This window comes from Poecilia formosa, unplaced genomic scaffold, assembly GCF_000485575.1.
Source record: "Poecilia formosa unplaced genomic scaffold, Poecilia_formosa-5.1.2 Scaffold46, whole genome shotgun sequence".
NCBI lineage: Eukaryota > Metazoa > Chordata > Actinopteri > Cyprinodontiformes > Poeciliidae > Poecilia > Poecilia formosa.
This window is the reverse complement of record NW_006799985.1, coordinates 1626702-1649659: the sequence shown is the minus strand read 5'-3', so window position 1 is coordinate 1649659 and position 22958 is coordinate 1626702. Positions and strand designations below refer to the sequence as shown.

General features: G+C 39.8%; 2 protein-coding genes across 11 annotated transcripts in view; both read left to right on the top strand.

Annotated features, from left to right (window-relative positions):
* The window catches only part of chd9 (chromodomain helicase DNA binding protein 9), an 85838-nt gene extending 74364 nt beyond the window's left edge, over positions 1-11474 (top strand). For 5 of the 8 annotated variants that reach the window (XM_007552180.2, XM_007552177.2, XM_007552178.2 and 2 more), the window contains 12 exons: positions 399-447; positions 615-867; positions 992-1197; positions 1842-2720; positions 3338-3507; positions 4317-4547; positions 5482-5659; positions 5992-6140; positions 6261-6482; positions 6596-6745; positions 7093-7197; positions 7953-11474. In XM_007552180.2, the coding sequence (XP_007552242.1) occupies positions 399-447; positions 615-867; positions 992-1197; positions 1842-2720; positions 3338-3507; positions 4317-4547; positions 5482-5659; positions 5992-6140; positions 6261-6482; positions 6596-6745; positions 7093-7197; positions 7953-8954 (3594 nt within the window). In that variant the 3' untranslated portion in view covers positions 8955-11474. The remainder of the gene's footprint in view (positions 1-398; positions 448-614; positions 868-991; positions 1198-1841; positions 2721-3337; positions 3508-4316; positions 4548-5481; positions 5660-5991; positions 6141-6260; positions 6483-6595; positions 6746-7092; positions 7198-7952) is intronic. The other 3 variants (XM_007552183.2, XM_007552181.2, XM_007552179.2) reach the window with 3 other exon arrangements.
* Positions 11475-12315: 841 nt separating this feature from the next.
* Positions 12316-21511, top strand: LOC103138083 (retinoblastoma-like protein 2). Of its 3 annotated transcripts, none has more exons than XM_016671521.1 (14): positions 12316-12423; positions 14317-14436; positions 14655-14761; positions 14846-14916; positions 15275-15418; positions 15499-15666; positions 15781-15832; positions 15912-16021; positions 16096-16272; positions 16886-16957; positions 18842-18902; positions 19368-19507; positions 19631-19789; positions 19899-21511. In XM_016671521.1, the coding sequence occupies exons 2-14, from the start codon at positions 14363-14365 to the stop codon at positions 20106-20108; spliced, it is 1545 nt and encodes a 514-aa protein (XP_016527007.1). In that variant the 5' UTR covers positions 12316-12423; positions 14317-14362; the 3' UTR covers positions 20109-21511. The 3 variants fall into 3 exon arrangements, with proteins under 3 accessions (XP_016527007.1, XP_007552238.1, XP_007552237.1); XM_007552176.2 differs by having other exon boundaries at positions 14846-14919; positions 15915-16021; XM_007552175.2 differs by having other exon boundaries at positions 14846-14919.
* The last annotated feature ends 1447 nt before the right edge of the window (positions 21512-22958 follow it).

The following is a 22958-nucleotide window of genomic DNA, read 5'->3' as shown; positions in this document are numbered from 1 at the left end:
TTTAACAAGCTGGTATCAGCCGGTTAATTAGCTCAGCTATCTGCTCTGGTAGAGCCAGCAGTTGAATCCCAAGCAGACATCCTGTTTGGTGATTGCCAGCTGCTGTTTTAAATATTTTAAGCACTTGTTTGTGTTGTAAGCCAGTGAAACTTGACAACATTCATAAATGCATCAACATATGTTTTAGAGGGAAAAAAAATCCTTGATCCATGTTGGGGCCATTTGCTTTGAAGCCTAAATGTGGATGATCAAACCCCTTCATTTTCTGTTGGTTTGAAATTTTTATTTATTTCTTTTACCATTTTTATTAAAGGTTAGCAAGTGCTGATGTGTGGTAATAACATGTTTACTTCTTTTAAAGTCAGTTGTGTCTAAAATGAGAGTTTGTCGTCCCGCAGGATGACGCCTCTTCCCCTGGAGATTTGGTTGTCTCTGATAATGCTGGAGGTGGGTATTAAATCTTCTCAATCCTGAGTGGAATTATCACGATTTATTAAAGGCAAAGCCTTCCTACACAGGACAGATCTCAAAGTTTGAAGCAGCAAAGCAACCCACTTCTATTTTTATGGCTAAAAATAGGATTCTGTCTCTATAATTTTTGTTGCTACAACCAGACGCACCTCCAGTGACGGAAGGCCAGACTTCCTACTGGCCCTCTCCCTCAGTGTTGACAGCCAGACTGAGACGACTGATCACGGCGTCTCAGCGCTACACCAAGAGCCGGCAGATCCTACACATCCACCAGACTCAGTCCCAGTCTCAACCCCAGCAGGCCATGATGCTCTCTGCTCCCATCTGCCCGCTGCCCCCCGCACTCAAAGACACACTCAACCCCAAGATGGCTGCAAAGATTGAACGCCAACAGAGGTCAGGAAGCAAATGAAATGCATGAAAACAGAAATATTTACAAAAACAGAAATCCAAGTCTCATGTTATGCTTTTTGTAACAAGGATTCTCATTTAATTATTTATCTAAATGCCCTGATTGCAGGTGGACCAGGCGAGAAGAGGCCGATTTTTATCGGGTTGTGTCTACTTTTGGTGTCGTTTTTGACCCAAGCCTCGGGCGATTTGACTGGACCAAGTTCAGGGCCATGGCCCGGCTGCACAAGAAAACGGACGAGAGCCTGCAGAAGTACCTCTGCGCCTTCACTGCTATGTGTAGACGAGTGTGTCGCCTGCCACCCAAAGATGGAGGTCAGAATCGTATTTGCATACAAACATGTATGACTTGCTTTTGATTTAGCCTTCTTATGACTGTGAATGATCAAATTAAGTAATGAAAACTGGGAATTATCTGAATCTATAACGACACGCTATTTATGTTTGATGTTGCTTTAAATATTATACAAGTTTATTTTTTCTATTGTTTCTTTTCTTTGAAAACTATTCTAGTTTCTAGCATAAACTGGCTCATAATAAGTAATAAATTCATAATATCAAGCTTTAATTTCTTAGTAAGCTAATTAAGCAACAAAATGTTCTAACTGAAAAACCTTTTGGTTAGAAAAAGTATCTTGTCAGAAAAGAAACAAAGCATTAATGCTCTTAATTCTATTTAAGTTTACTTAGATTTAAGTTTTTGCGGTGTACTTAGTTTATTATTTTTTACAAACTTGAAGAAGACCAGTAGAGAGATGTGTCACGCTCCTCATCTGTATGAGACTGTTTAGGAGAGAAGTCTGTGGTAAACAAGTTGCGCCGCCAGTTCAGAGGTAGCCTGGTGATGAGGTTAATCATTAGCCGAAAGGCAAACAGTGTGACGCTTAAGCTGTAGCCACAAACAAGCCTTTTGGGTTGTACCTTTAGAGCAAAACCGTCATTTCCTCCTTTTGTTCCAGACTCTGCGGCAGATCCATCCCTGACCATCCAGCCAATCACAGAAGAGCGAGCCTCTCGTACCCTGTACAGAGTAGAGCTGCTTCGCCAGGTCAGGGAACAAGTCCTCAGACATCCACTGCTGTTTGAACGTCTGTCCCTGTGCCAGATGAGCTCCGACTTACCCGTGTGGTGGGAGGCCGGAACTCACGACCGCGACCTGCTGATCGGCGCCGCAAAGCACGGCGTCAGTCGGACGGATTACCACATTCTGAGAGACCCCGACCTGTGCTTCATGGCAGCCCAACGCAACTACAGCCAGGTGAAAGCCGCACAGCAGCAGCAGCAACGCACAACAACCCCGCTCCTGCTCCCTCAGTACCAGGCTGCCGGACCGTTACCGACAGGCTCCCCGCTGCCCCCGCCCACCCAGAGAGACCCGGATCCCTGTGGGATTGTGCCTAAAGTGGAAGCAGCCTCAGAAGAAGAGGAGATTAAAGAAAGGCAGGGGGAGAGCTGGAGCCCCCCGCAGCCTCCAGCGACTCCGACAGGCCTGGAGGAGAAGCCCATTTCCGTGGCGAAGGACAGCGAGAGGCAGATGGTGGCAGCGCGCACCAAGCCGCTCACACCCAACTCCACAGAAAGGAAACCCAAGAAGGCGAGCAAAAGGGGCCGCAGGGAGGCCCGGCGAGGCGCCGAGTCCGATTCGGACGGTTCCTCCTCGAGCTCTTCGTCACGATCTTCTTCATCCTCTTCCTCATCTTCTTCCTCCTCCTCACATTCCGGGTCCAGCTCTTCCTCCTCCTCCTCATCTTGCTCCTCTGGCTCTTCGTCGTCATCGTCATCGTCCTCCTCCTCTTCTGATGACAGTGAAAGTGAGGGAGAGGAAGCAAAGAAGAAAGGTGAGTCGCACCGACTTTAAGGAAATAATTCTTCCTGGTTCTCAATTCAGTTTTTTAGTTGTTTCTGTTTTTTTTTACTTCCATTAGGGTTTCTACTCCTTCTAAAAACAGTCAAGCACTGTTTTTGGGAATAATTTAAGGTTTTTTGGTGTCTGGAAAATAAACCGTTTGAAAAACCTCCAGATTGTTCAGTCAAATTTGACAGCCACTTTAACTCCAGTAAAGCCCGTTACCTACTCGAGCATGTTTTGTCGGCTCACTTAAGCTGTACAATGGCTGCTGGAAAAAAACAAATGTTTTGTTGACTTACCATTCAGAAACCACACGACATTCCTGTTGGTTGTGCTGGAGGCTGTACTTTTGCTTTTCAAAGATGTATGTTTCTATAATTTTGTATCTGTTTGCAGGCATTTTCACCTGCAAGTGGATTTAAAGTAACAAGAGACCCTAAAACAGTTAATTCTGAAAGGAGCTCAGAATAGGCAGAACTGATCAAACGGAAATCCTAAATTCTAAGAATAATTTTGCGCAAGAAACTGAATGAACGTGTTTTGAATAGCCCATAAACCTACCCTAACCTGTTGAGTTGGATTTTTATTGTATTTTTTTTCCCATAGTGCCTGTAACAACAAGTGTTAAGGGTTTCGATGAGGACAGCGTGGCCTCCCTCAGCACCACACAGGACGAAATGCAAGACTCACACGTGTCTGAAAATGGAGTCACAAACAACTCCTCCCATCCTTTCCAGGGTGGAGGCTACATGCTGGCTGCGTCATACTGGCCCAAGGTAAATAACTCCTGTTTTCTTTGCAGTCTAGAGTTAACTACAGATGAAGGTTTGCATTTGAGGTAATGCTTAAGACACTGGTCACTTGCAGAGCTATTCAAGCATGGATGCTAGGGCTGGGTGATAAATCGATTTGATCGATTAATCAAATTTTTGGTGATTGGAAGAATTATAATAAGAAATGTAGAGCATTTTATGAAGAGTTACAGATAATAATTAATAGAAATACTTAATCTTTTAACATCAGCATGAAATTATCATCAGTAGCAGGACTTTGAAATGATCATTCAAACAATTGTCTATTTTGAAGATCTACATGAGCTGAGCTGCTCACACCAGATCCTGATAACTAAGCATTTCCCCCCATTAAAACAACTTTTTTCTTGTAATGTTATGATTTTTTTTTCAAGTCAAATTGTCAGTTTTCTGCAAATATTATTATTACATCCTTGTAATTAAACAAAAATTCACCTTGTACAGAAGCGATGATTGAAATAAGATGCTTTTTGAAAATATTTTCTGTCATTTGTAACTAGTTTTTTCAAAAAGAAAGCAAGTAAAAAGAAAAATAGATTCAAATTTGAGATTTTATTTTTAAGCCACATTGCCCATGTTGAATGAATACTAATTGTTGAGCTTATCAGATATTAGAGTTTCTAACTTTACTAAATGCTATCTCCCATTGCAGAGTTATTTTATTTTGATACTAATCTCTCATACTGCCTAACATAACTGCTTGGGTTTAGGTGCCACGGGTTGAGTTTTTTATTATTATTATTATTAATAATTTTGTATGTTGATTTGACTAGGACCGTGTGATAATCAACCGTCTGGACAGCATCTGCCAGGCTGTGCTCAAGGGCAAGTGGCCTGGCCACCGTCGGGTCTACGAGCCCGGCAGCACAGTCGCCTCCTTCTACACCACCAAACTCCTGGACAACGCCAACAGCCTGTGCGAGGACCCCTCTGCCTCTCCACAGGGGTCAAAGGTGACCAAGCATGTTGCAGAAAACAAGGAGTTCTCAGTAAAGCTCAATGATGTATGTTTGATTTCTCAATTCCTCGCTCCATCCCCCTCCCTCCGCTTCAGCCCTAACTGTAGGACCCCTGCCTCTTCTCTGCCATGACCGCTGTTAGCTGCCGCGTTCAGCATGTCTCTTCGCTCTCCGTCGGCCTGCTTTCCTTTGAGGATGATTAGCAGTTTGCACTGCCTGGCAGGAGGAGAGATTAATTTAATAACAGCCTTCCCCTCTTTTCCCACACACTCTATTTGAATTGGGCTCTCAGGCTGTGATTACACGAACACAAATCATTCAGTCATGAGCGTATGATAAGCTTCTGTTTGAAGCCTCTCTGCTCTGAAGGGGTCTTGCCTGTAATCTGACTGGAATGGGAACTTCTGCCGCTGGTGGTTTTGTCTAATATGCTTGTTGGCAACATGGCTATAACCTAAGCAGGAATCATATTTGCTTGTATTTCTTTTTCTGATGCCGCTTTTTGATAAAGACTCCAAAAACAGTGTGGTTTTTCATTTCATAGCTGCTTTTTACCTTTAAATTGGAACATTATATGCTGACAACAGCTATCTCTATGGCATGGCTTCTAAGCACAGTCCAGGCTACAAATAGACTTCACCCACTGCCCTGCTCAGCACTACCCACTGTGTGTTCATGTGTCCCACCACTACTAACAAACAACAACCTGAACAGTGTTTTCTGTAATTGTTTGATAAAATGTGTCTTTAAATTTTGATAGAGTAGATTTGAAACTTTTAAAAGCTAAGGAAAGAGGAATAAAATTGGATACAATTTGTTTTTTGGTGAATAAATCAAATAGTCAAAACGAGAACATCCTAATGTGATCTCTGATGAATTAAAGGTCATAGATGAACCTTCTAGGTATTTAATTTTCATTTTTATTCCATGAGTTTGCCTTTCCTCGAGTCGTCTCTCACGATCCTGTCTGTGTGTGTAGCAGGAAGGAGGTCTGAAGCTGACCTTCCAGAAGCAGGGCTTGCCTATAAAGAGGCCCCTAGAGTCTGAGGAGGGCCCCCAGGCCCAGCAACAGTATCTGGCCCGGCTTCATGAGCTGCAGAGCGCTTCGGACACAGGCCTGGCAGACATAACCAAACCTCAAAGCTCTTTCCAGACTGGTATGATGTTTTTTGTTTGTTTTGGGGGTTTTTTAAGTTGCAGGATAAGCTGCATATGTTCAGTGTTTGTGTTCTTCATCTGCCACTAGATGGCAGCATGTATGGAAGCTTTTTAGCACCAAAATCATGTTTTTGCTGTGCACTTATTCCTGTTAACAAATTGCTGTATTTAATTATATTAGTAGAAAGTTTGGTGGAAGGATAAAACACCAAACTTAAATAGCAGTTTTGTAATTTATAATAAAACTGAGGCAAAACTTTTGAAGCATCTAAAAATACCAATTTAATTTATTTCAATATGCACAATGACAAACATGGTGCCTTTCCTTCAGTAATTCCGGGTGTTAGTGGTCAGATGAGGTTGAACGGAGTAGTGGACGGCCAGCCAGTGGTTAAGAAGCGACGAGGGAGAAGGAAGAATGTAGAAGGAATGGAGCTGCTCTTCATGAACAGGAATAAATTATCTGCTACTCCTGACCCGGTAAAATTTCTTAATGTCTCTTGTTAATATTCTGCAAATTGAACTAAAAAAATCCTGCAAAGCACTCTGCATGAGGTAAACATTAAATAAAATCAGCATCATGTTCATATGTCTGTGAAGGTGGCTCCAGGATGGGGTGGAATCGGCCAGGTGGGCATCGCAGGAGCTGCTGCACAAATGAACTCCAGTCAGATCCCTGCAGACACAGACACCAGGATCCCCGTCATCAACCTGAAGGACGGCACCCGACTGGCGGGCGACGACGCTCCCATGAGAAAAGACCTAGACCAGTGGCTTAGGGAACACCCAGGCTTTGTCGCAGATACAGGAGCTTTTATCCCGGTTAGTACTGGTTATTTTTATAATTTTCATCCCTTTCTGGGGCACTGATTCACGTTAGAACGTACAGTTTACTAAAATGTTCTCAACAAGTTTGTTGTTGTTTTTGTTTCCAGGGGGTCAATAAGATGCAGATGCAGTTCCACTTCCAAGATGGCCGACCCAAGCAGAAGCGGCACCGCTGCAGGAACCCTAACAAGATCGACGTCAACAGTCTAACTGGCGAGGAAAGGGTCCAGATCATAAACAGGAGAAATGCTCGCAAGGTGAGTTTGTGTCTGGATTTTGTTTTTATCTTTTATTTAAAGTGTGCACAATTTTCTGTTTTTTTACAAATAAAACTTTAAAAGGTTAATACTTGTTGTATTTTCTTCTATATAGCTTCATCCATTACCCCATTAATTGAACAATCAGCTAACAAGTTCACCCCAACAGCATGATACTACCATCACCATGCTTCACTGTATAGTGTTGTATAGGGGAGCTAAATGCATATCAATCACTTTGCAGATTTTTAATAGCAAAACCTCTAAATGCGTAGTTTTTCTGTGTGTAAATATCTGCTTTGGCTGTTGTGCAGACTGGTTCACATGGCTTGTTTTCTCTTGTGTAGATCGGTGGAGCTTTTGCTCCTCCTCTGAAGGATCTGTGCAGGTTCCTCCAGGAAAATCCAGAGTATGGGGTCCCACCTGAATGGGCTGACGTGGTTAAACAGTCGGTGAGTCATCGCAGTTTTCTCACAATTTGCAATAAGTCCTGCATTCATTAGTGTTTTCAATTGTTTTAGAAAAGCATTAATTTAAACTAGAAAATTTCTGAAGAAATTTAAACGGGGCCTGCCAAAGTGTGCCCATCGGTTGGAACCCAACTTTCTGATCTAAAAATTAGCATCGATGCTAGAGTAAGCTACAATGTACTCAATAGCATGTGGAAAGTCACAAGCATGTTGAGTAGCATGGACTTTCTCCGTTCAGTATGTTAAAATTAGTGTACAAGCTAAAATTTGGTATTTAATCCTCTCTGAAAACTGTCATGTGTGAGTGAGACACAGAGGGGCAGACAGAATTCTTTCTATCTCCTTTTTGAGTGCAACTGACAGAAAACGGTGTCAGTTAGAATTTGTTTTGATTTGAATTTGGCTCGTTTTTCGCTACTTACTTCGCCATGGTTATTTGAAATGCCAACAAAAGTAATAGCACCCCTTATGGGATCGTGCCTCACATTCTGGAATATATATTGTGAGGGGACACGCAGCAATATGAGCTGCATTAATGGTGAAAGGAAGCGCCAGTTATCTTGAGGTGTAGAATAATAGGTCCCTTCCAGGCATTGGATAGGAGAGCGTTGACATGCCTTGCAAAGCATTGCCATTGCTCTGTAAATAAGCTACATTTACATTCACATCCATGGTTGTAAGAAACTGAGCTTGTTTAATTTTCCTTCTAAGCCTGTGTATCATTTGTGTTTAACTAGGGTTATCTCCCTGAGAGCATGTTTGACCGGATCCTGACTGGACCCATCGTTCCCGAGGAGGTGAGCCGACGAGGACGCCGACCGAAGAATCCCCTGGCCAAGGCAGCGGTGGCTGCTGCGGCTGCAGCGGCACCCAGCTCTGCACCCTCCGCCCTGGGTTTAAATTCCCTACTGGCTAACGGTCTCCTCTCTGGCATGGACCTCGGCAGTCTGCAGGCCTTCCAGCAAAACCTCCAAAGTTTACAGTCCCTGCAGCTCACTGCAGGCCTCATGGGACTGCCGCCAGACGCCAGCAACCTGGCCGCGAGCAATCTCGCCGCCATGTTTCCCATGATGCTTTCTGGTATGGCCGGATTGCCAAACCTGCTTGGCATGAGCAGCATGCTTGGAAAGCCTACTCAGGAAGCTGCGGGAGGTTCCGAAGAGAAGACGAAGGGAACCGACAGCAGCGGAACGTGTGAGCCGTCTAATGCCCCCTCTAACACTTCGGAAACCAAAGGAGAAAGGACAGAGGACGTAAACACGACTCCTTCCTCCACTTCCAGTTCTGCTTCCTCTGCCACTGTCACACCAAGTGCTTCAGCTGCCTCTGCAGCCACCAGTCACCCACTCTCTCTTAACCCCTTGTTACTCTCCAGTATGCTTTACCCAGGGATGCTTCTCACTCCAGGCCTTAACCTTCCTGTGTCTGCCACACAGTTGCAGAGCTCAAACAGTGACCCTTCAACCCTTCCATCTGCTGCTGCTGCTCCTCTTCCTTCTGCTCCTGCAGCCTCCCAGTCCTCCCTGACTGAAGCGGAGCAGCCATCAGGAAAGGAGGAAGAGGAGGAGGAAGAGGCGCCCGAGGAGGCTTTGGACGACGAGGAAGAGGATGACGAGGAATCTGCAGAACCGAGAGAAAACAGCGGCCCTGAAGGTTCAGCGAAAGCCGAGTCATCTTCGTCGGAGTCCGGGAGCTCTTCCTCATCCTCTGACGATTCGGACTCCAGTGACGAGGACTGAACCTACGAACAGAAAATGAAAAATTTATTTATGTATTGCCTAGAAATGTAGACATTTATTCACATATATATGGATTTTCCAGCACTTATGTTGCTATTTCTTTACGTGTAAATACAAGAACTAACTACGTTGTGTAAAAAAAGACTGTAAAAACCTTAAAAAAAAAAACTGACTTAAAGGAGCCAGAAAAAAATGTCCATGTCTGTTCACAAGGTACAGTCTTGTATTGAGACTTTTTGCATGTCAGACTTTGGTAGACTTTCTGAACTCTGTGAACTTGTACCACCTGATTATGTACAATTGCAACAGAAGAAAAGGCATTATTGTAATTATGTCAGGATTAATTTTATTAAAAAAAAAAAGATGAAACTACATCAACTTGCTCATTGAGCAGTACTATTAATATATTTTGATTGTTTGGGGATGGGGGGTTGACACTTTTCAAACACTTTGGTTTCACTTGTAAAATAGCCAGTACATTTGCAGGTTTGTTGACACTTTGGCTTTGCAGATGGATGTTGGATAATGTCAGCAATAACCTGGGCAGCTAATGAATGTCACTGAAGCTGTAGATTCTCTCATCTGCCATGTTTCCACCCCCAGTTCACAACTCATTCATCCTATCCCTTCCCTTCTTTTTTCTTATTCAGGTTAGACACAGGATTACATATTGAGTGTGAAATGTTGAATGTTCACAATCAGACATAATTTGACAGTAGAACATTTATTTGCCTACTCCCTAGGAGTGACACATTTTAGTTTGTAGTTCCTTAAATAAGGCGCAAATATTCTCTTGTGTAACTGTTAGTTGACATGGTCAGCTATTGACAGAAATTCAGTTTCTACTGTGTGCCAAAAAACTGCCCTTTTACCCTCAGATGTCCTGAAAGTGTTGTGGATATTATTCCTTAGGTCCCATTATTTTTGACTGCATCTTTACCTCAGCTTTGCTAAAAGAGTTGACTTCACTGTGCAGATGTACATATGCATGTCTCTCTGTTTCTCCTGGACTGTGTGTGAATGTGTGTCAGAAGCCAAGTTTCCCCATCTCCTCTGTGACTACGTTATGCCGTTTCTCCCTCCACGGCTCGGTAACTCCTGCTTCCAGAACTTTTCCAGTCTGAATGTTTTTGTGTTTATGGAGCTTCACTGGTTTTTGACTTGTGAACACCGCTTTACAAGTGTTCTTTTATCTTCAAACATGCCTCTTCAGGACTCTGAAGGAAGTTTAAAGTGTTGCATGACAGCCTGGGGTGTTAAAAATACAAGTGCCACAAGCACAACATGGATCAATCCTGTTTAAGACTGTATTGATTGTTCATTATAGCTGAGTATTAAAGTTAGCGTTGGGTGGGTTTGCTTCAGGAAGGGCTTGATCATTTCAATTTGCGTTGCTGGGAGTCTGCAGCTTTGTCTCATTTTTATCATTCACGAATCTGTTTTGCTGACAAACTGAGCTTCAGCTAGATGTAGAAGTGCCCTTATCCTGCACCTCATCCTCTCATAGCGCCGCTCACTCACCATGCTTGTGTGTTTCCTTCAGCTTTCCCCGCGCACATTCATTTTAGAGCTGTAACCAGGTTACACATAAACACTGGACTACACTCGAGCCGAAGTACCTTTTTGTAATCTTCTCTGGCACAACAGTGCTTGCTCTAGGACTGCTGTTACACCGTTGACTGTTAGATATTTCCAAGGAGAAGGGCCCCCTGGATAAACTGTTGAATTCCTAAGTATCTGTAGCACCTCTCTTTCTCTCTCTCTCCAGTGGGCTTACTGATGATGACAAAAAAAATAAATTTGCGAGGTCTGAACACAAAGACTGAAGACACGTCTGTTTTCTAATGTTGCTTTAAAGTGGTTTTCTTGTATGCCTGCTCTATATAGACCTCATCATGGTTTGCTTTCAATGCAATTTGCATTTTTTAATGATTACTAACAGTATGGTATTTTTCTATGTCTGAGCAAAACATACCACTGTCATTTTGTATATCTACACCTCTGCTCTGTTTTAACTGGTAGTGCCCTTATGCAAACACCCAGCCACTGCTCCGTCTGCTGTAAGCCACTGATCGAATGATTGTCGCCCCTCAGCGACGCCTCGGTGAATTGATTTGTGTGCTAGGGCTTGCAACAACAGAAGTGGGAACCCAAAAGGACTCAAATTGGAAGTGTTTGAGTTCATAATGTGGCTTGACGCAAGTAAACAGAGACCAATATGCAAGGGGAGTGACAAAACACTACTGCTGTAAAAGGAGGACACGATGAGCAAACGTGGGTTTTGTATTTTTGGCTCAAGCTTGAGACCGTAAAATGTCACCTTGGTCAGTTTGTCTTTATTTTTCTCATTGGAAAGTTGTAATTCTTGCAAGATGTGGTCTGTGTAGTCAAAATAATTATTGTAGTGCAGGAAAATACGTCTTAAAGTAATTTGTAATTTATTGGATTACTTTCTATGAAGTTCTATAGAGGAAATTGAGGTTTAATTATTTTTATTAAACATATTCTTCTGACTATTCATCCCATGTGCCTGTGCTTTTTGCTTTGCCTGATGGCCTTTTATTAATGTTTTCAGTTCTTATAGGATTGTATGGATTTCCAATTGTCTAAAATCATTTCCTTCTTCCAAAGTCTCTTCTTGAAGTAAGTTTAAAAAAAGCCTAAATCACAGCCATTTATAGTAACCCCAAGGCTTATTTTATATTTCTATTTTTTCTTTATTTTAATGCAAACATGAATGAGCATATTTTTTCACCCAAAATTAGTTGTATATCTTGCTGTTTATTTTTCTAATGCATTTCCACAATCATTAATGATCATAGTGGTAACTTTGTGATGCTTATTCCCTCCATTTAAACAGATCTCTTCAGTTAATAAATAGCAGCAGGAATTATGTGTAATAACTGCTGTTCATTTAAATACTCCATTCCCTTAAGTGGCATTTATATTGAGATCCATCCAGTAATATGTGCAAGTCAGATTTGTTCCAAATGTTTCATGTTGAGCCATGAGAGCCATTGTTATAGTTTTATATTTTTTGTAAAAAAAAAAATGTTTCTACATACCAAACAGTTTACTAGATGCTATAGTTAATTTTTTAAATCTTGGCCCTCTAGTTGAGGTTGTTTACCTCTGTCATGAAGTCAGTATTTCTGTCTCATTCCTCATACCCGTTTTATTAAAATGTAGAAAATCATTGACACGACTCCAGATGAATCAAACAAAACTCACACAACACAGTTGTTTGCTTATTTTATGATTTTATTGCACCAAATGTCCCAGGAGTTGCTTTAACTCCCATCCAATGGGAAGTTTTAAATGTTCTCCTTTTAAAAGGGGGCAGGACATTCCGCTAAGTACCCGGATGTGTTCTTGTCTCACGTGCGCCTCCCTGATTTTTTTCCCGCGCTTGCAGTTCATTTCCGCAGTCAGCTGACAGGAAGGCGTTGTTGTGTGCTAAAGTAATCCGGTAAGTCTTTAAGAAAACCTTAAATTGTTTGCTGCATGATTATATTTGTTTATTATCAAGTATAAGAACTTGTTGTAGTTGTATAACAGTGTATGACACGTAGAGTCATTATTATCCAGTCACAACTGAAGGGTAGCCGGTATTAACCAGTTAAAGGTCCAGGACTTTAAATGGGAAAAGAAAACTAAACCGCTTGCCTTCTTTTAGAAAGTTAAAAAATAAAAAAAGACTGCGGTGACTCTTTCTGTTATAACGCCGACATCTCCGGGGGACCAGCTCCTCTTTTGTGTTGTTGCATCACCCGAGAAGCTTCTGTGAATGGCAGGAAATTTGAATTAGTTTAACTAAAACTTAGCCATATATCAGAGTTATAGGTTAACAGTTGGAATTTAAAGATAGGCGTGTAGCTACGTAGCATAAGTCTTTGCGTATACGCATTGAAGGAAGAGGAAAGTTAGGAGAGACAATTTAATATATCGTCATTTGCCTTTAATCGGTTGTTGCACCAATAGGGCGATAGGGGGTGCTATAGCTCCCCGAGGAAAATGGAATATTTTTTTTTTCAATTTGATTTAATATTTTATAAATTCTGATTATGTTTACATTTAACCTAAAAGCAATATAGTCAATCATTATCTCATTTCGCATCTTTTGGACAAGTATTTCTTTGAGCTAGTGAGGAAATAAATATTTTTCTTTTTTTTTTCATTGCCAAAATTTTAGAAAATTATAAAATGGCACAATGTATTTCGCATTTTGGTTCCTGCTAATTCGATATAGTGAAATGTACGTAAATAAAACAAATTGTGGCGGTAGATGAATAATTTTATTTTCATTGAAAATGCACTGAACTTTTTATAAAATCCATTTTCAATGACAATGTTGATAAATGCAAAATTTTCTTTCTCTGGTCACACTGGCCTGGCTTTGAAAAGTCTAAATCTACAAACAACAAACATAAATGGATGAGATCAGATAGAAATACTAATCTACATTTACAGTGTGTTGATGGAGAAAGATAACATAACATTAGGACTGAAGAGCCAAAGTAAACTTTGTTGAGCATATTTGACTAAGGTCTTTCCAGTGCCCAGCCCAGATAGACCTACAGAACACTGTCATGTATTAGTGGATATTTAAAACTTTAGTTTTTGTTGAAGTGTGGGGGATTTCAGAAGGAGAGAAAAATGCTAATGTCTTTTTTTTTTTTGGAATAAGCAATCATCTAAACAATGAAACCAGCATTTTAAAAGTTAAAAATGTGAAAATAATTGCATTTTTATTATTTTTAGAAGGGTTGGACGTTGTTTAAGTGACATATTAAAAAAGCGAAAACATAATGATTGATGAGGATTTTTTTGTGTGTGTACCTTTTTAACTTCAAATGTGTTTAAAAGGTGTAAAAAAATACATCACTTGAATAATTTTGAAGGAAAAAATGTATGGCACAAGCATTACTGAATAAATAAATAAATAATGTAGAAATATATATATATATTTAAAAAAGTGCGTAGTGCTCACCAAGGAGGGCGTCCAACTATTTCTCTAAGCTTCAAGCTTTATATACAAGCAGGGTGTGACTCTGTGGTCTCCTAAACTTTTTGTGACAATATTAAATCATGCTGTTAATTTGTTTGTAGTCTTACCAATGTGTGTTTATTGGATATCTTAAATTCTCAACCACTACACTATTTTTCCCTTTTATGTGTCATAGTCCTTAGAAATTAAAAAAAAATAAATAAATCTGGACTGACAGATAGACCATAAAATAAAACTTCAAATAAAATCAGAAATCGGCATTGGCCTGGTAAAACCCAGTCTATGCATCACCAATATTTATACATGTGATTTTTTTCTCTGTTCCTGAGAGTTCTTGATCTTATTTTTCATCAGTTAGTTGCGCCCTCCTGCTTTGGCCGCCGTCAGTGAAGAGTTCACCATGGCAACCGCTCCTGGACCTGACGTAGAAAAGCAGAGGCCTGGCCCCAGTGACCGTCTGATCACTCTGTTCAGGTTAGCGCTGCAACAGAACAGCTCCTCGCTCCTGTGGCAACGACTTATATAAGCTACAGTGTTTGCATTCTTTGCTTAAGACAACAGTTTTTTAACAAATAAGATACACGTTTTTTGTGAAAGCCACTGAATCTACGAAAATGTTTACTTACAGACTATTTTTATTCACATTTACAAACAATTTCTGACACATATTTTTTCCTTTTCATTGACATCAGGACCTGCTCCAGAGATCCCACAGAGGAAATAAAAATTAGACTGAAAGACATGCTGCAAGAGTTTCTGCAGCACTGCAGGGATGATAAACATGACGACGCAAAACGAGGTAAAAGTCCCAATTACTCCATTACTGGTTTACAGAACATTTTAATAACAAAAAGCTTCCATTTAAATGGTCTGGTGTTTTCAGAGCTGGAGGAAAAGTGCTTCTCAGGTGCCACATCAAGCTACTACACCATCTTAGAAAATCTTCCTGGCATTCAGGTGAGATTAAAGTCTGTCATCTCTGTGAGTATGCTGCCCTCATGTGGCCACACTAAGAACTGCATTTGCATGCAGTTTCCTTATGGACAGCCACAGTGCTGGAGTTGGAGGTCCCTTTGATAGATAGTGTGTACCAGTGGTCACCAACCCTGGTCCTCTGGCCCCACTGTGCTGTATATTTTAGATGTTAATTACCCATTCATTTAAACCAGGTGTGCAGCAGCAGGGAAACACCTAAAACATGCAGGACCTCCAGTGTGTACTACTAATTTTGAATCCAAATTTTTCTTTTGTTTGTTCTTCTCACATCTTTGGTTTGATGTGATGTAATAGTCATTTTGCTTTGATACCACAGATGCAGAACGTCTTGGAGGATGACCTTTGGCACCGCTGTCTGGTAACCTGTTGCTTGCAGGTCGCCCTGAAAAAAACCTTTCGAGTCAGTGACGTCACTTTGCTCCTCAAAGTTTTCAAACTGGATTCCTACCTTTTCTTAGAGGTTTGTCGCACAAAACTCCGAAGACCTGCTATAAAATCTGAGTTACCTGCTTCAGCTTTTTTTGTGCTGTGGTTTCACAGGTACATAACCAGTTCCTATTAAGGTTCGCGAAGGAAAAATTCACAGACTTGATCAGACGCTTTAAGCCAATTGGAACAAGTGTTTTAGAGAGCTCCGTTTGGGCCAGCCACTCTCGCCTGTGGGAGAAAATCAAAGACAATGAAGGATTTCCACCTTTCAAACACCAGGTCTGCCATTGCAAAAACAAAACATTCACCTGTAAATTACTTTTGTCTGTTTAGTTTTTATTGAAAGGACTTCAGTATCGCTTTACCCCAACTGTTTTCTAACGCCACACACAGCTGACTTCCCCAACAAATGTCAAAGGTCAGCCGGAATCTAACCCACAAGAAGGTACAAAGAGTGATAAAGCTTCCTTTTGCTTAAGTTTGTTGAAAAAGGCTTAAAATACAACAAGCTGTGTGCTTATCAGCAGATGTAATATTGGAAGCAGAGTCGTCCAGGACCTCAGAGCACCAGCATTGCTCCCCAGCTGTAAGGAGACCCAAGGGGCAACCTTTCCTTCACCGGTTTGCCAGGATGGTGAGTTCTTACTCCCAGAACTTTCCACTGTTAAAATATTTGTTTTGTGCAGCTGTGCTTTGTCCTGTGATCAGGTTTACAGCGAGATGGCAGAGCGTCTGAGGGAAATGTGTTTCAAACTACAAGTCTCTGATGAGTTGAGATCAAAGATGTGGACCTGTTTGGAGAGTTCCCTGGCCCAGCACACTTCCCTCATGAAAGACCGTCACCTGGACCACCCGCTCATTAGTGCCATCTACATCATAGCAACGGTGGGCTTTGATTTGTTAAGCCCTCCCATGTCAGTTTCCATGTTTTTGTTTTTTACTTTTCTATATTGTTTTTTCACTGCAGACGTTTTTTTCTTTTGATTTTGTTCTCTCAGCTCAGTTTCATCTGATTGTTTTTGAAGACAAAATGTATGTTAGGCTACAATATGTCAAGATTTCAAAAACTACTAATTGAGAATCACTGTTTTTATGCAAAAATAGACATCACACCAGAAAAAGAACATGACTATAAAAATCCTGCCAGAAAAGGCAACAAAATTTTGGAGAAGGATTTTAAACTGTCTTTCTTACGTTGTCCGTTATGCAGAAGGTTGTTTACCTGAAACAAGCAAAAGAGTTGCTTTTTATTCTCTCCGATACAAGGACTTGGTTAAAATCATTGGGTTAAAAATTAAGGAAAGTTTGCTTATGGTAATAACAAATTTAAAAAAGATCTGAACCACTATAAAGCAAAATCTAGAGAGTGTGTTTACAGTTGTAATAACAAATTCAGAAAGTATGAGGGTACAAAAAATCATCCTGAGTGATGTGAAAATATGTTGTTTATGAAATCACTAATTCAGTTTCTAGCTTTTCTTGTTGTTTGCTTTTGCAGGCTACCAAGAACAATCTAACGTTTGAGGAGATAGTAGAGCGCTACAAGACTGAGCCATATAACAATGGAAGTGTAAGTGCCATTTCTGTGACTTAACGTAATGATAAATACAGTTAAATGATCCAAGAGTTTTTCACCACCTTTACCGTCACTGGCTCAGTATCTTTAATCATTATTTGATTTGAACATGTATTGATTGAGAATAATATGACTTCCATTATTTTATTATATTTTCATGAAAAGGAAACTATATTTAGAGCATGGTTTAATTGAAAGAGGGAAATCTTGTAAGCAAAAAGAAAAGGTGTCAGAAACTAGTGAAGCAACATGTGGAGGAGGGACAGTTCAAAGAACATCAGTTGAAATGGCTCAATTTTTACTTTCATTGCAAAGGTTGTGAATACTCACATAAATGTGTTTTCTATTTTTCATACATTTACAAATAGTATTTGCATGTAGGCCTGTCGCGATAAAGATTAAATCAATTAATCGCACGATAAATTAAACCTATCGACCTCATTTTAATTATCGGCTTTATCGTCTCTTCCTGCCGTTTTGTTCTTTCTGTTGATGACATTGAATAAAAAAAGGCTCAACTCCGGTGCTCTTCACTGACCCTCCCTTCCTGATTTCCTTAGTGTAATGTCCAGCACACACTACACGAGTTGTCGGCCGATTGTCGGCCCATTTTCAAGACATGAGAGACCACACATTAGCCGACAGAAATCCTAGGTATAACGGTTCAATCGGGTTCGATTGTGCAGTGTGGAGTCCAGACACATGGCACAAAGTAATGGCTACAAGTCCAGTTAACAAATTTTAAAACAAGGCATTAATCAATGCTTTACTAGAATCTACCTGTGATGCATGTGGCTAGAGTCAGCATAAAGTTCTGACTGAATGAAAATCATTATAACCTATTTATGTCACGTTAACGAAGAACAGCTGAAAAGTTACCGGGTTTATCAACTGCGGTAGCAATTTGGCTCCAACTCCTCTCTCTGTCATTTCTATATTCTTTGCACGAAATGTTAAATAAATATTATTGTTGTTTCCACATATCATCTCCAATGTCTGCTGGATTTTAGGTTGCGCCTGTCAGCTGTTTCGGATTCCCCTCCGTAATTTCCCCTCAGAAAGCACGGAGGAGAATCCGTGCTTTCTGATTGGCTACTTGTCACATTCAGCGTTAAGCTCCCAGTCAGGGAAAAACCCCTGATTTAGATCTGAGAGGCCACAAAAGGTTAGAAATCACCAGCGGCAATCTTAGATCGGCCAACGATCTAAGATTGTCATACGGAGAAAATAGGGGCAAAAAATTGTGTAGTGTGAACTACTGTGTCAGGATGTGCCCATCTTCTCTATTTAAATCTAGTGATTACTGAAGGGCAATATAGTATACAGACTTCATAATCTGCACTCTTTTGGTTGAATGCCGTATTTGTTTCCACTTTGGCTTCATGTTGTTTAGTTTTTATTAAAGTACGTTTTTTGTTAATGGAGACTGAGAATCCATTTTATTTTTGTTTTTGGTTGTTTTGTTTATTTAGTTTATCAGTTCCCGTGTTATGTGTTGTTTAGAAAATAAAATGTATGTATGTTTGGCAGGAAATAGCATGCATTATTACGTCATTTCCATTAAATCAGTGTCAAAAGGTCTTGAAACAATATTATCGTTTATCACAATAATTTTTATAGACAATCGTTCAGCAAAATTTGTTATTGTGAAAAGCCTATTTGCATGTAGACTTTTGGGAAAGAGTTTCATTTAATAATTTATACAATTATACAAATACAATTTGGAGCAAGGCTGTAACTTGAAATGTGAAAAAGTGAAGCGATCTGAATACTTTTGGATGCATGGCATCGTCTTTATTATGCATATCTAATGTCATTTCTGCCATGTTCTGAAGCCTCAGATGTTGCTGAATGTCAACTGAATGTTTTCACCCTCAGGTTTCCAAGGAGATGCTGAACTCAGAGTCACCTGTGGAAAATCTTCCCAAAGAGACGATGGGTATGATTTCTGTCTGATTGGGTGTTCACCAGAGATTAAATATAATTTTTTATAGAAGTATTAACTCACCTAATAATATTTTGTTTCTGTTTCAGCCGTTAGCAAGGCTGCTATAAAGCTGTTGCATAATAACAAAAACAAAACTGTTGCAGTTTAAATGATCACAGAACTATCATAGAAATGTAACTTTATATTTTAGTTTTCCTCTTTGCACACATATCTGACACTAACATAATAATTTACTGTTACCACATTTCTGTGTCTGTCTATCCTTCAAGTATTCATACCCATTTTCAAACAAAAATGTCAGAAATGGATGTGTAGCTTTGAATTTCTTCATGCATGTATCCTCACTAAATACTAAATAAGTTACTAATTGAATCTCTTGCTGTAACTAAAGTCTTGTGGAAGCCTCAGATGTTTGTTTGACACTTGATTTTTTTTTTATTACATTGTTGCTGACAGATCTTGGATCCCACAGAGCTGCTTTTCCCACACCAGAAGAAAACTCAGCGGAGGACAAGAGAGGCAGCCTCATCAATTTCTACCACCTCTACAGCATAAAAATGCAGCCGTTTGCAGAGAAGTTTGCCCAAACTTATGGGGTATGTTTAGTTGTTTTCAGAAGTCATTTTGATCAACCTTAACAAGAAACCAAATCAAAACAATAATGCAAAGAAACAGTGTAAAATATCATATTAACCACTAATATTTGTTTTCTTCTGCAGGGAGAGACTCCTCCCATATCTCCATTGCCGCCACCGCAGTCGAGAGAAAGTTATCACCCATCAAAGAGTGTTAACTTAACCGTCTCACCGTTAAACAGACAAGAAGTCCTTCGACATACTCCCAAACACACCTATAACATTGGCAAAAGTAACAGAAAGGTCACTTTTATTGATCTTTACTTCACTGGACATACATTTTAATCTTTTTATCCGCTTTATATCGGGTCACATTGCAAAATTGTAATGAAATTCCTATTTCTTTACACAGGACCTGAGTAAAATCTCTGACATTGTAACCAGAAAACGTGAGCTGACGTTTAAAACAGAGGAAGAAGATGGGCCTTCATCCAAGCAAAGTTGCTTGGAAACTCCGTCAGGTCTGCAGAATCGACTGATGAATCTGCAAAGAGATCGGTCACTGGCACAGAACCAGAACAACCAGAACCACCCTGACAGTTCAGCCTGTAACACGCAATAAGTGAAGTTTACTTAAAAAATGTATGCAAACTCCTTGCCTCAAAAACATCAAGTTTCCAATACTTAAAAATGTTAGTATGTGCAAGTTGTACATCTTAAGTTTTCACAACTCAACTAATTTGATGATCTTGAGTGAGTTGTGTTGACATGAATGTACACATAGCTCACTGTAAAACCTAATTAGCGATTTCTACTTAAATATATGTCCAGAATTAACTGATTAACATTAACTTGTGCAGTTTTAGTGAGCATAATAAATCTACGTTGTGATTATTTAAACGATTCATTTTTTTAAAAAGAGGAAAGAAAAGAAAGAAAACTACTTATTGAAACAGTTCCTGCATTAAATCTATTACAGTGAACTTACATTTGATAAAAATAAATGAAGACGAGACCAACAAACAGCGACTGGTAGAATATTTCCCTTTGAAGCAGTGCATATTTTTGTAAATCTTTTTCAGAAAAATCTGCTTTTTAAGCCAAACGCATGGTAAACTATTTCACAAAGCAATGTGTTGCAATTGTACTTAGAATTTGTAGAAGTCAGCCAGTGTCAAATATTTTCTTTTGGAAGTTTTTGCAACTTCCATGATATTTTCAGCATTAGTAACTTTGATGCGTTTAATTTATTTAATATTATCCAGCAAGAGAACACTTTCTGTTCAAAGCTGACGTGTTCAAACCGGCTGGGGAATGGGTCTGGGTAAAGGTTCGTGGTTTGACAACAGGGTTAGTGCTTTGGTGGGATGTTTCCAGTCTGCAGTATTCCAAGGAAGGAACAGTTCTTACTGGCCTGATACTTATCTACTATAAAAAAATAACATGGTGTACTTGAGCAGTAAAACAGGACCATGGAGTAATCAAAGACTATAGCGTAGTCTGAGGAGTCACATTTTCATTTACAGCACATGGATGGCTTTGATCTTCTTTCACCTTGTTCTGCTGCATCCTGCAGTCCATGAACAGACTTAACTCTGACCTACAGAGGCATATCCCTGCTGTCTTCTTTTAGCAGGACAATACAACAAAACAAACATTGTTAAAGAACTCCCCAGATCTCCATCTAATTCATGCATGAGGAATGTTGCCCATTTTTCTCTATGGTAGCAATATTTCGCATCAGGTCATAACTAACAATCTGAAGCGTTATCTTTACAGCACTATTTTTAACTTTCATACTTGTGCCTTTGTACTGTGCTGAATGTTTAATTGTTATTGCTTTTTTGCTTTGTGTTCACTCCATTGTTTATTCACATGCAATCACAGTGATAGCGCAATGTTTATTATTATTTATATTTGCCATGATGACCAGCTGCAAAAAAGAGAGTTTTGTTTTTCTATGTCCAGGAATTCCAGTATTTATTTAAATGGTTGCATAGTGAGCCGTATTAAAGTATTAAGATCAAATGGTTTATGGGCTGAATTTATATCTTGCCTCTCAAGTCGATCTGACCCCTCAAAGAACTGTACGCATTACAGTCCAAATATCATAACTAATCTCAAGGAACATCAGCCAAGAAGTGTCAGAGTAACTGTATTGAAACAAGTAGTGGTCAGCTTGTTGATTTCCCATTGTAGCTGTTTTGTTTTGTTTGGAGAAAAAGCTCCTTGTAAGTTTATCTGCTGATTATCTTCAGTTTAATTTTATCTGGGAACTGAAGTTGGAGCAAACAGCATTTGTCGCAGCTCTGTGCAGCAGCAGATGTGCACTTTCCATATATGTTGAAGATGTATGTAACAAAATATGCCTTATTTTAGTAAAAATATGTATATCAAACCAAATATTAAATTAAAGATACTTTAAACAAAATTGATTTGTGTTGTAAATCTTTTCCAACATTTCAGTATTTAAATACTAGAGATTGCCACAATAATGAGAGATTTTTTTCTGTTTCAATGGGTTTTATTGTTAATTCTTAACAATAAAACCCATTTCATGAGCTCTAGACATCACATCATGGAAAAATTATAAATTTTAAGAATTATGTTACAGCAAACTATTCCAAGAATTTGTGGAAGGACATTCAAAAAACTTGACCCATCTTATTCAGTTTTACAGGCAGAAAGTCAGTAACCAAGGCTGTGACTGCAAGGGTTTATCAGTAGTCATTGTTTGGCAAGCTTTATTGTTAATTCTTAACCAACATTGCTAAGGAGGTGATTATAAAACAGCTGTATAATCCTGCAGACAAAGGCATGTAAAATAAAGCTAAGACACGGTTAAGTTACCAAACACAACAACTCTCCAAGACACTTTGGAGAACAAAACCACCTGAGCCTACAACACCCAGAGATTTAAAGGTGATGGCCTTTATTTTGAAGCTTCAGTGATCTCATCAGCTAAACAGATCTGTGTGCTCACTGGGTATCAGTCCATCGGGTTGAAATACAAGCAAAGACACAGCAGTGGTGGATCTCTGAAATGCTAAAGGAGAAACCGAACACTAACATCTGGAAAAAAAAGCAGAAGAAAAGACAGAGCTTTAACTAGATATCCCCGTCTTAATCATCTTGCAAGTTAAACTTATTTTGAATTTCTATCAGATTCTCAGATCTACTTACTAGCACAATATATGTCTTTTTATTCCCCTTTTAGACGGATATAGTGCTACATAAAGCAAACGATTTATGGCCATTGCATAGGGGTCACTTTGATGGGGTCACCTCTGTAACTAGAAAGCCACGTCTCTGAAGCTGCTTGACTTGACAAATGGGTTGCATGGTGACTGAGATGGAGTCTGTGGTGATGGTGTGTACAGATTGGCCTGTCTGAGGGTGAAGGAAGCCCTGTCAGCAAGAGGCTGCACTACTGTCCATCAACCCCTGTGTCATCAGGATCAGCTCTGCGAGG

What these genes read in the sequence shown, in the direction of transcription:
- LOC103138083 (XM_007552175.2), top strand. Translation starts at nt 14,363, where the DNA reads ATGGCAACCGCTCCTGGACCTGACGTAGAAAAGCAGAGGCCTGGCCCC. An exon ending in TTCACCGGTTTGCCAGGATG is followed by an intron (nt 16,022 to 16,095) that starts GTGAGTTCTTAC and finishes TCCTGTGATCAG; the next exon opens with GTTTACAGCGAGATGGCAGA. An exon ending in TCTTCCCAAAGAGACGATGG is followed by an intron (nt 18,903 to 19,367) that starts GTATGATTTCTG and finishes TGTTGCTGACAG; the next exon opens with ATCTTGGATCCCACAGAGCT.